Here is a 13,058-nt window from a genome sequence, read left to right on the forward strand (position 1 = left end):
TACAATTATTTTAGTATTTTATTATATTATTTTTTTTTAAAAAAATTTAATATATAATACACAAAATTTAAACTTCAATACATGATCCAATTAACAATTTGATTGTCATACTCTGCACTTTTACTTGTCGGGTTAGTTTTAAAATTTAAAATTGGACTTTATCTTTCGTTCAAATCCACTGAAATATACCCAATTACACAGTCCAAGTTTTACTAGAGAAGACATCTGTAATCATAAAGAAAACATACTAATTACAAATTGGATGTTGAAAGCAGGCTTAGCAGGAAGAAAAATAAAAAATAAAACTAGAACTTTGATTGTCTTTTGAGAAAGAACACTACCTCAAGCACAGCTCGAGAACTTTAAACACTTGAATGAAGAATCAAGCAAATAACCAGTTTGTGAGGAGAAACCTTTGTGTCAATTGAACAAATTTTAATTGCAACGATTGGACACTTTACATTTGATACACAATGAATATCTTGCTGGGGAAAAACTTTCCTCCAATATCATGAAGTAGATTCAGTTTGTGGCGGGAGTTCTGCACGAATTCGTTTCTGTTGTGGATGACGTATCCCCCTGGCTAGTTTCGATATCTGAACTACTCGATGGTTTAGCACCGGTTGTTATGAGATTTTTAAACCAAGCTGCTTGAAATCTTGGTGTTCCTCTGTTTGAATTGCTTGGGGAATCAGGATCAGGCCCATTGCCATTGCTAGCAACACCCAAAAGGAATCGATAAGCCACTTTGCTAGCTGATACAATCTCTGTCCTGGCTTGTTTCAACTGCAATAGCGCACACAGCAAAGTAAAAGCAAATTGTTATTCACTAAAAGAAGCTCCACTTCCAACTGCTATCATTAAGTATTTGGGAAAAAAAAAAAAAAAAAGAGCCTGAGAAACACAAGGACTTCTAAAACTTCCAATCTGATTAATCATCCATGTTTAATGCCAGATGGCAATGGCAATCAACAGCTACAAGCTAAATTCAACCCACCAGATTTTAAAAGCACAAAATAGTGAATAATATCAATAGAATTATGTACACCTATATTGAGTGCACAAATCGGTACACACTTAATATGTGTTATAAAGTGATTGGGTAATTTTGAATTAAGGATAAAGTAACACCTAATTACATGATGACACATCATGTATATACTTATTTGTGTACTCAAAAGTGGGTAAGAATAGCATTGCTCCAATAATAAATAAATTCAAGCAGATGTGAAGGAAACTCATAAGTCCAACTTCTGTGGTTTACTGTGATTACTTGTTACATATTTCAGGAATAGAGAATTACTTCTGCATCTTCACAAATACTCAACAGAAATATTCTTCACAACAGTTAAAAAGGGGTATTATTATTACATTAGGCAGGTTATAAGCAAACAAAATGCAGAAGAGCATCTCACCCGCAGTGCAGTGGTTCCTGCTACTTCCATGGCAGCATCACCAGCGTTGGCAAAACGATTAACCCAGCCTGTTATGGAAATTATAACAAGATCCATATTATTATTTATTACAATAATTCTGAAAAGGAAGAAAATCTAGTCAATGCTGAAAACAGATTTTATAAATAGAATAAAAATTTCTGTGCAAGGCATAAACTCAAGCAGTAAACCGCTTTGAATAAGGTAGTCAACAGCACAGAGCATAAGAACAATAAAGTAAATTTGTCATCCCTCCCCTGATCTCCCTACCAATCCCCATTCAAAATATTTAAAGATAAATGAACAACAAACTGAAACTCAGTTGTTCTATCTTACTTCTACAATCTTTTAGTTAGACCACACAATGGATTCAGCTAGCAGCCTAGTATTGAACAGCACAATTTAACCCATTCCCCATTCCTACTCGTGGCAGACCTTGCAAGGGCAAGACAACCATTAACAAATTAAATTTCAAAATATCATATCACATTTTTATAGATCTCTATCCCAAATCTGAGTTGATACTACTCTCAGGAATCAAAACTAAATGATAAAAAGAAAATCACTTGCATATTAATGTCACTAACTGCTATTAACATTGTTTTTATATTGCCTTAACAGTGTGTATCTTGAAGTCCTGCTTAGTCAATTGAGCATCTATGTGCCAGTGCTCCTCATACATAAAATAGTACAAATGAAAAACAAATAGGGATCAATTCATCCTCATGTATCACAAATCAGAATAACAGACTACATTAATCTCAAAAAGTTTACCTGGAAGCTTAGGCACACCAAGCCTTTCACAAAACTCATCACAAAAGTGGTTGCAGTTTCTGGATAACAAGTCATATGAACTTCCAGGCCAATCTCGACTAAGTTCCCGCAAGATCTGATTAACCTTGGAGATTGAATAGTTTGTTCTTCCAAGGAGAAGGCATTCACGATATGAATACATAGGATTCTTTCCAGATGGGCAACTAAAAACTCCTGATCCATATTCACAAAACCCAAAAGACCATTCTTCATCGCCATATACCTGAAAAGTTCAGACAAACAGATTTATCACTCAAATGAAATAAGATATTAGCAATCAAAAATTATATATCAAAACAAATGTCAAAGACAACAATATAAATTCCATGGATATATGAATTAAAATATAAATGGAATAAACTGCAATTTAAAGGCACCGCCTAAAATAATAATGGCTATCATATTCATGTGGCAAAGGGTATCCAACAAAACTAAGGAGTACAATTTTTCTTCATGTAAAAATAACAAATCATGTGAAACAAAAACTATTTCCTGAACCAAGAACTAATCATAGGTTCACAAAATTTGAGCATAACCCTAACATAGGGTATTTCCAGAAGAGATGGTAGGATGATGTCAGATTGTGTGTGAGAAAGTTGAAGAAAAATAAAAATTAATATAAATAGGCCGCATAGCAGATTACATTTCTTCATATAAGACATGGAGTGTTTTCGAGGTTGCCGCCTTGCATCTTACAGTTCTGAACATACTGAGCACATAATGAAAAGAAATTAGGACCGTAGCACTGCAGACTATTATATCTCACCATAAACAGCCACAATCCTATAAACTGACAAGCATGCCTCAAGATGAAAGAACTAATTCTTCAAAAGAGTTGCACATTCCTTACAGTAACAAGATTAGGAAAAAATAACCTCTATCCAGACTATTTCTCGGAAGGACAAAGAGATCAGAAATCCATTTGTCCTTTGCTAGTCAGCATAACAGTGACGAGTAACTAGTCCAAGAGAAGGATCAGCCACAACTAGGGTAGAATTCATCTTACTAAGCCATGACTCGCAAAACAATCCATGTTTAACAGCCAATTAATGAACCAATAAATAGAGGCCGTGTAAGTGTAGGAGTGAAGTTGAAGAATACATACTTGACCTAATTTTAGGTGAGGTAGATTTGTCGGTAATTCTACTGAAAAGCATCATTAACACATTACAGACCAAACAAACACACAAAAATCACAGATCTCACTGCATTACACAACTAACACAATCAATTAATAACCATATCCAAATAATAAAATCACTATTAAAACCTAGATCGCATTCGCACACAGTCAGCAATGCAGAAACACATTTAAACATAAAGAAAGAAATAGAAATGGACCTGAACAGCGCTGTGGAAGATACCGCCGACGCCAATACCGTCTTTGAAGATCTTGTTGATTTGCATAATAGTGTTGTTGGTCTTCTCCGATCCACTATTCGTCACGTCGTATATGTGAAGTATCACATCCGTCATCTTCGCCTAAACCCTAGATTTTACCCTAATTTGAGTTTCTTTTCACTTCCAACTTTCTTCACGAACAAAACGAACTCTCGCTATACTCTCTCTCTCTCTCTCTCTCTCCCTCTCTTTTTCTAGAACACTGTAAAGCGAAGCAATCGAATTGCTCGATTCACAGCTTTTTCCAGTTCCACTTTTTTGCTCTGTAATTTGAATATCTCCACCTCGAGTCGCTCAATTTCTCTTTTTTTGGTTTTTTAATATCTTTTTCTTTTTAGATATTTTTTTATTATTAATACTATTTATATTAAAGCGGTAAGTAAGACGGAAGTGTTTTCAAGTTTCAACTTTCAAATTCGGAACAAAACAGCTTTTCAAATTTTTATAAGATAAAGTAGAATATGTAAGTTACGAAAAAAACCCTGGGTTTAGAGAAAACTACGAAATTGTCAGGTAGTTATTTTATAACTGTAAGTCACTGGAGGTTGCGGCCCCACGTAGTCACGCAAGAAAGTATTAACTTTAGACACCGACACCTAATAAAGAAGTACAAAATTTACTAAAATAGTCCTGCTTTAGTTATATCAAGGGGGACAAATTCTAGGATCTTGAGGGTAAAAATGGTATTTGAATTATGTAATGATAAGGTTTGGTTGGTGTTTTCAAATTTCATTTTTCAGTTTTAAAATATTTATCAAAGGCCAAAGGAACTGTTGCCACCCAAAGTATGTTGCGCTTCCAGATTTTCACCTTTTAATTTAAAAAATTTCAAATATTCCCTTATAAATAATCAAAGTCAATGAAACTTTAATATTTAAAAATTTAATCTTCTTTCCTCCTTTAAAACTTAAAAATTAAAAATTTTTCTCATGGGTTAAAATTTAAAAGATAACAATTTTCCCCTAAATGTTTTGTTTTTAATCTTTGTCGTTATTATTGATGATGAAGAGTCTCTAACACATCACCATATTCTAACAATCTCTCTCTCTTCCTCTATAACTTCAATTGACAAATATCTCATTTGAGAAGATGAAAGCGAAAAGATCATCTTCATCTCAGAAGACAACTATCTTCCCAAAAGAAGACGTCTACGAAGACGAACTACTTCATTTTTCTAAATAAGATCTTTGCCAGCCAAAATTCCAAAAAAGGGGAGAGAGACTACCAAGCATGGTGATGTGATGTGTGGAAAACTCTTCGTTTTCGATAATGATATTGAAGATTAAAAACTAAACCCTAAAGAAAAAATATAATTTTTTAAAACTAAGTCTACAAGAAAACTTTTAGTTTTTAGGGTTTTTAAAGAGAAAAAAATTAAATTTTAGTTTATTTTTAATATTATAAATGAAATAATAATTTTATTCTTAAAATTAATATACTTAATCTTTTATAAGTAGATATTTAAGATTTTTAAAATTAAAAAAAAAAATTTGAAGAAATGACATACTTTGAGTGGGAACAAGCCCTTTGGCCTTTATCCAAAGAATATCCTTATTTTTGTCCAACGGTTACAATGGACAGTACATGTGATGGGACTATTTTGCTAAGACGTGGGACTGCAAAGAATATCCCACCCAAGGTTTGGCCTTAAATCACTCTCCTCCCCTAGTTGGTGTATAACACTTTCTCATCAAAAGCAAACATGAATAATATTTTCTCATCTAAAATTATATTCTAATAAAAAAATAACCATATTAAAAAGTGAAATTACCATTTTATTTTTATTATTTCTTTTGTTAATTATCATTTAACTATAAATTATTAAAAATTAAAAATAATATTTTAAATAACTAAATTATACCAACCTCTTCTTTCTCTTTCCCTCCAAAAAAGATTGTCTTTATCGTGTAATTATATATTGAGATAAATTATAATTTTTTAAAATATTATGGTTTTTAAAAATTTTTGAAATATCAATCTACCCATCATAGTTTCAAAATGATAATTATACTCTTAAAAATTAAATATAATGTAATAAATTATAAATATAAATGTCATATTAGGGTGATATAATAGTTTTAAAATATACGAGGAATTTGAAAAGATTTCAAAGATTGATTTTTGAGTTTTTAAATTTTTCTTAGGTTTAAATTTTTAATGAAAGTTGTTTTACTTTTTAAAATTAATGGATGAGAAAATTACTAATTTAGATAGGAAAGTGTTATTTATGCTAATTAGAGATGAAAAAGTGTTTTTAAGCAAAATTTGTGGGAACATGTGATTTACTCTTTTGCTAGTAAGTAATTCATGGGACTATATTGCTTTGAGAGAACTGTTTTTCCTTTCTGGGTTTTAGTTTTAGATTTAGTGCAGCACTAAATGGCTACCTAGATTCAAGTTTTTATTGACCAGAAGAGTAGTTGCAGTGACAATGGAAGAGTTTTACGTATAAGAGGGATAGGTTTCAATTTCCTCCTATAACATTTCAAAATTAAACTTTTAATTTACTTAGTATAATGGTTGTAACTTCGGTCACTAAATACGGAATTTTATCTGTTTGATATAATTGGTTTGATCCGAAGAGGGTGGCGCAGCGTGAGTGCGCATCACCATACTTTCTGGGATGATAAAATGTGCAGAGATAATATGACTGGTGCGTGAACAAAAAGCATCCAATTCTAAACTCAGTGGTTGGTCAGATCATAGCCAAAGGATTTCATAAGATGACCATATGCACTGTCCCGTTCAATTCATCTTCATCCCCACTTCTGCAATCAACAATATAAAAATCTCAAGTGCTCAACTCTCTTGGTTGATTGCAAGTAGTGCTCCCATATGTTCTACTGAAACTTCTTCCAATTGGCTAATCTTTATTTTTCTTTTTGTGTCATGCATCATGCCAAAGTCACACTGATCTAAGGATGGGAAGACATTTTTAGCTTCATATTGCTGACTTATTTCTATCCTTAAGAAGTCTCCAGATCGTAGATCCGTGTCAAGACAAGTTTGTATGAACACAACAAGATTATAGTAAATGGTAGGTCCCGTGAGGAAAAAGATAAACAAAGTTTAGACATATTGGCTCCATCATAAACAGTTCAGCCATTAGTGTCACCCATGTGGCTCATAAAGTAAACTTTAGCAATAAAAAGAAAGAAGGTTTCTCATTCAACCGGGTGCATGTGAAAGATTGAAAGTTGCATGTGCAGAAAAGTTTCCACTGCCTCTAGCATGCAACAGTCATCATGGGAAATTCAAGTTCTTCAAACTTGCCATTATCAATTTCTTATAATGGATTCTTTTTCTTTTCAGTGCTCTCATATTTGTCATGTAAATTTCGAGTAATGACTTCGTTTCAATGTGACATTCATAAATATCCCTCAAGCTTTTGATAACCCACCAAGCAGTACAGAAAGATGAGAGAAAAAAGAAGTAAGGAGATCTTTTCAGAATGATAGACAAGTTATGGCAACAGCAATATGTGTGCTTCTATACAATTACAGGCTTAATGTATCATTGATGCAATATCTACTTAGTGGCATAGAAGTAAAGAACTAGCTGACGATAACACAACATCTTTTAAATTTATCTAGTAGTCTAATCATTAAAAAACTAGTACCTCAATCCAAGATGACTTGGGTAGAACTTTTGCGAACAACTATATCCTTGAAAGTGCAAGGGAACCTTGTATGCATGTGTATGAATTATCTGCCTTCATTGGTCATCAACTGGGAAAAGATTTGGCTTGTTCTCAAGTCTGAGCTGCCATCATCTTTCTCCACTTGTACGCTTGTAGATGGAAGTTGGGGATCAATTTTAGGCGTTGGTAGCTCTGGTGCATTTGTATTGCTGTCTTCGTGCGGTTCTCTTGATGGTCCAGCAGAATCTTGACGCTGAAGCGTATATTCCAAATTCCACAAGACATCACCCATAGTTGGCCTATCAACGCCATATTCAGCTAAGCATTTCTCTGCTGTTTCTCCGAATTTTTTCAAAGAGGAAGGATTGATCTTTCCAATAATGTGAGGATCAACAATTTGCTCAAGCATTCCCTTCTTCTGCCATTGCATTGCCCACTCTGCTAAATTCACTTGTTCCCTAGATAGCAATGGATCAACAGCAGGTCTAGCACAAAGAACTTCGAAAAGCAAAACACCAAAGGAATAAACATCTGATTTATCCGTAAGCTGCTGCCTTCGGAAATACTCTGGGTCAAGATATCCAAAACTTCCTTTCACTCCAGTACTCACATGTGTTTCATCGAGACATGGACCAGATCTTGAAAGACCAAAATCAGCAACCTTAGCTATATTATTTTCATCAAGTAAGATATTGGTAGATTTAATGTCACGATGGATGATTCCTTGCGCTGAACCCGTATGAAGATAGTGAATGCCTCTAGCTGCACCAATGCAAATTTCAAGTCTCTGTTTCCAAGATAAAGGCGTACATCCCGGGCCATATAAATGTTTCTTTAACGGTCCTTTTTCCATGTATTCATATACCAGTATCATTTCTGACTGTTCTTCACAATATCCAACAAGAGAAACAAGATGGCGGTGACGAATCTTGGACAAGATAGCTATTTCAGTCTGAAATTCTGGAAGTCCCTGCCTAGATCCTGGCACACCTCTTTTAACAGCAACTTTTGTATTGTCTCGAAGAACCCCCTTGTAAACCATACCAAATCCACCGGAACCAATAATTAGATTCTTGTCAAAATTGTTAGTTGCCTGTTGTATATCAGCAAAAGGGATTCTTAAGCTGTGATATCCATTTGTACCCGGAGATGCATTGGCAGTTCCTTCAGTCATTCTACTGTACGAGCTGCCTCCATAAACACGCAAAGGGGTCCAGGCTACACTTTCTGCAGGTCTTGGTTTTGGTTTCTTCTTCTTGCATTTACATGAGAGAAGAACTGCAAATACGACTAAACACAATATGATGAAGCCTCCAACAACTGAACCCGCCACAATCCATTTTTTCCTGGTTCCAGTTTCTGAACCAGCCGTACCAGCAACATTTACCAACCTCATGATCTCTACTCCATTCAAAATAGCATTGATATTTGAAGGAGTACTCAAGACGGAAGGCCCAACACTTACATGTATAACCCCAGAATCATCCGACTTTGCAACAAAGTCAATGTATATTGGAGATGAAAGCACATGGACTGTCATTACCGACAAATCAACATTCTCATACGCGGAGTAGTCATTAATAAACACATTAAAGTAGAGCTGATTAAGTGCAGGGCTAACAAAATCACAAAAATGCAGTCGAATTAAGTGTCGAACACTACTCAAACCCACAAAAAAATCCCATGAGATGTTAAATCTTGCACCAATAGTTTGATTATCCCTATTCATCTCTTGTGCAGTCATGTAAACATTATCAGGCGCAATCTCTTGAGTTGAGCCACCCTTTTGGTAGTTGGGTGTATGAGTGGTGACTACACGTTTTGCAGCAGATTTCAAAACAAGAAAATCATCATCAGGGATCCAAGTCCTCCACAAAGTATCATTAAAAGGGGTCAGTTTAGAACCCCCAACATTAATCCTGTGAATAGTCTCTAAAACCTGTGAAGAAAGATTCCTGTACTCCCCAACATCCCCATTGTCACTAATCAGCCTAGTTCCAACATCTAAAATAAAGTCATTAGGGGCTGAGAAAACTTCAATTGCATTAATAAACCCAAAACTTGAACCACTAACAGGCCTAAACAAAATCTCAAGTACACCACTTTCTACTTTCACAATGAACTCTCTAAGCACCACAACTTGAGTATTAAAATCTTTAAGTGTAGACAAGCCATTAACAAAAACACTAAACTTTGCAGTTGAAGAAGTTAAATCAAAACCTTGAGAAGCAAACGGGGAGAAATGGAAACGTACCAAATGAGTCCCATTATTCTTGATGTCAAACTTGTAGCTAAATTCAGAGGTGAAAACTCTAGCCGTATCGTATAAAAACGGGGAATTTGAAGATGGGTTGTGGTTTGTGAGTGAAATGGAGTTGTCTTTTGAGAGGGAAACCGATTTAGAAGAAGCATCAGGGGTGAAGATTCGGTTGTAAAGAGAAGTGTTTGAGGTTGATCCACAGTTGATGAGGTAGTTGTCAGTAGGAGTAAAAGAGGGTGCTGAGAAATGGAGAAGCGAACAAAACAGAGTTAAAGATAAAGAGAAAATGAAGTCCATTGATGGAGGAAACTGTCTTTGGCTTGGTTTCAGATAAAACATAAGAGCTTTATAAGATTAAAGGAGGTAACTGTATGAAGATAAAGTGAAGTAACTGTGCGAAGATTAAGAGAAGTAACTGTGTTAGGAGATTAGGAGAAGAAACTGTATAAAATGGCAGCCGTTGACTGTTGAGAAATTTTGCGTGTGGAGCCGTAGCGGAATACTTCACTTGCTTTTTTTTTTTTTTTTTTTAATTTTTAAGTTAATGTGTGATTGTTAATTTTATTGGGTTTAATCCAATTCGAGCTAATTTTGTTTCATTTCATTTAAATTGAATTCAAATAAAGCTTGAGCTATAACGGTCAATGAGTTTTCAAAATCAAATCGAACTCTAACTAAAGAGAGTTTAACTCAGTTCAAACCACAAGTTAGATGGATGATTAAATTTAATTCAAATTTAAGTCATAATTTGATTTAAGTTATATCAAGTAGTTAATAAAATGACATTGGTTTGCATATTATAAAAAAAAAAAGTGTCATTTTGTTATTGAGTTGAGAACTTAAACTACAAATCTGAACCATAGATTCAAATTGAACTGTTTTTATTTGAATTATCCTTAACTTTGCCTCGATGAATCTAAGTCGAATAATTTTTTATTTGAGTTGAACTCTAGCCATGGGTATTCGAGTTTGGTTCAATTCGTATTTATCTCTAGTTATATAATCATTAATAAAACTATGTATACATACTTTTTATATATATTTTAGGTACAAATATAATGTATCATCACGTAATTGAATGATTTTAGAGTAAAAATAAAGTAATATCTAATTACATGTTGACATATTATTTATGTACGTAAATTGTATGTAAAAAATACGTATACGTAATATTGCTCATAATCATACTAAATATCACAAAACTACCTTTTTTACCTTGAAGGGATAACTTGAGTGACAAAAAAGGAGGTTTCATATATAAGAGAATACAGGTTCAAGTCTCCTCTTCTGATATATCAATATCAAACTCTTCACTCATTTAGTTCAATGATTGTGAGATTAGTCATTAAATTTAAAATTTATCTTATATAATATAATTAATTTAATCTCAAAAATAATAATTTAATTCAAATAAAATTATATTTTACATATATTAATAATAAATATAAATATTGATATATTACATATAATTTTATCGTTAATAAAAAATTATTAAATTATTTAATAACATGTTAATATTTAAATTAATATTATATTTATCATTAATATAAATTGTATTGGTACGTAAAAACGAAGTTGAGTTTGGCAAGTGGATATGAATATGAATGGGTTAGGTTGCTTTCCATTATTCTACTATTTGGAGTGAAATATGAAGTATAAACAAATAAAAAATTAATTAATGATAGTCAATCCATGATTACTACATAATTTGTTAGCAAACCACTTTTGACTCAATTAAATAAATTTTTAATTGAAATTAGGAAAGAATCACTATTTACCACCTGAATTATACAAAATTGGTCAAATTTTTTATTTTTAAAATTAAAAAACATTAAATTATAATTTTTTATCAAATTTTTTACATTATCTTTACCAATAAAGAGTATTTCGATTATTTTTTCTATCTAAATTTAAATATTAATTATAATTTTCATCGGCAGGAGAAAAGAGTAAAGAAAAGTCTAAAGATCTATAGAATGAAGGTTTTGATGGTTGTTGTTACGGTTAGATTCGAATTAAATTCTTTCGAGCTTTTATTATTTATATTATTTTATTTAGTTTGTTTATAATAAAAGATTTTAATGATATTTTATTACTCATACTGATTTAATATATAATATAAGAAATAATTTAATTATTATTTTTATCTTAGGTGTTAAAAGATTATTAAAATAATTTTAAATTTGTTATAATATTATCTTTATTTATTAATTTTTATGACAAAATATCTTCATTTTTCTATTAATATAACAAATAATATAAAAATTATTTTAAAACAATAATACCCAAGATCATTTTAGTAAAATAATATTTAATATTCTTTTATTATTTTCAATCAAATATAATAATTATTTATACATATTAATCTTTATTAGCTTTTATCAAACATTATAATAATTTATATCTAATAATTTTTAAAGTAATATATATTTATAATAATTTTTTATTTTTTATAATAAAATATTATTCAAACTAAATTCACTTTAAAAATGAAAATTTTTTGTTTTCGTATAAGTGAGTGAAAATAGTTGTTTACTATTATGAATTAATAAAACTATATACGTCTATTTTAAATACATAAATTAATATATATTTATATATATTATTATATAATTAAATAATATTAAATTAAAAATAAAATAATATATAATTAAAATGAGATTAAATAATATTACTTTTTATGAACTCACATCATGCATGAGATTTTTACAGGATTGGTGCCTAGATAGGATATAGTTGGCATCTACTTTATCGGGGAATTTGTATGATCACACTGAACAGGCTACAACTACAGCTAGCACCATTCAATTCAACTCGGTACCGTATATTTCACAAACACCTCCTGTGACATCGCTTAAGTCAAAATAAAGGAAATTGGTGAGTTGCCTTTATGTCAATGGATTATAGAAAATGGAGAACAAGAAGACGCACCGCACTTACCATGTTATTTTCTTATGATCTGTTCAGCACTTTTTTTTCTTTTTTCTCAACAAGACTTTTATGCACGGTTTCAATAATAATGGAAGGCCGAAAGACTTGTTCCCACTTACGAGATTGTGAAATCCCAAAGTTTTATTTTTTAATTTTTAAAAATTAAAATATCTACTTATAAATTATTTTTTATTAAAAATTTCAATAAAAATTAAAAAAAATCGTTATTTATTAAAAAATTAAAATTTTATTATTTTTCTATTCTAAGTTTAAAAATATCATAATTTTTTTTTCATTTAAAGTTTTAAAGTTTTGAAATATGATCATATTTTTCTCAAACTTAGGGTTTTTTTCTTTTTATTTTTTTGACTATTGACAATTTTCTCTTCTTTTCTCTGCTGTCGATAAAGAAAAGCCTACAAACAAAGACATTGATGATGATGAATGATGGCGAAGAATGAAGATGATGAATCTTTGTCTTCGTTGAATCGATGTCAGACGACGTCAATTAACTTTATTTTCCATTGATTTAGTTTCAAGAAGAGATGAATCAAAAAATGAAAACTTCGTTTGAAGTAGA

At 31.6% G+C, this 13,058-nt stretch overlaps 2 protein-coding genes across 2 annotated transcripts; both read right to left on the reverse strand.

Annotated features, from left to right (window-relative positions):
* Positions 1 to 293: 293 nt before the first annotated feature.
* Positions 294 to 4,030, reverse strand: LOC123198381 (deubiquitinase DESI2-like). Its single transcript, XM_044613081.1, has 4 exons — positions 3,588 to 4,030; positions 2,208 to 2,469; positions 1,416 to 1,483; positions 294 to 786 (listed from the first exon to the last, which is right to left on the reverse strand). The coding sequence occupies exons 1-4, from the start codon at positions 3,720 to 3,722 to the stop codon at positions 523 to 525; spliced, it is 729 nt and encodes a 242-aa protein (XP_044469016.1). The 5' UTR covers positions 3,723 to 4,030; the 3' UTR covers positions 294 to 522.
* A 3,034-nt stretch (positions 4,031 to 7,064) lies between these two features.
* Positions 7,065 to 10,069, reverse strand: LOC123197970 (probable receptor-like protein kinase At5g24010). Its single transcript, XM_044612514.1, has one exon. The coding sequence runs from the start codon at positions 9,884 to 9,886 to the stop codon at positions 7,352 to 7,354; it is 2,535 nt and encodes an 844-aa protein (XP_044468449.1). The 5' UTR covers positions 9,887 to 10,069; the 3' UTR covers positions 7,065 to 7,351.
* Positions 10,070 to 13,058: the final 2,989 nt, after the last annotated feature.

This window comes from Mangifera indica, chromosome 15, assembly GCF_011075055.1.
Source record: "Mangifera indica cultivar Alphonso chromosome 15, CATAS_Mindica_2.1, whole genome shotgun sequence".
NCBI lineage: Eukaryota > Viridiplantae > Streptophyta > Magnoliopsida > Sapindales > Anacardiaceae > Mangifera > Mangifera indica.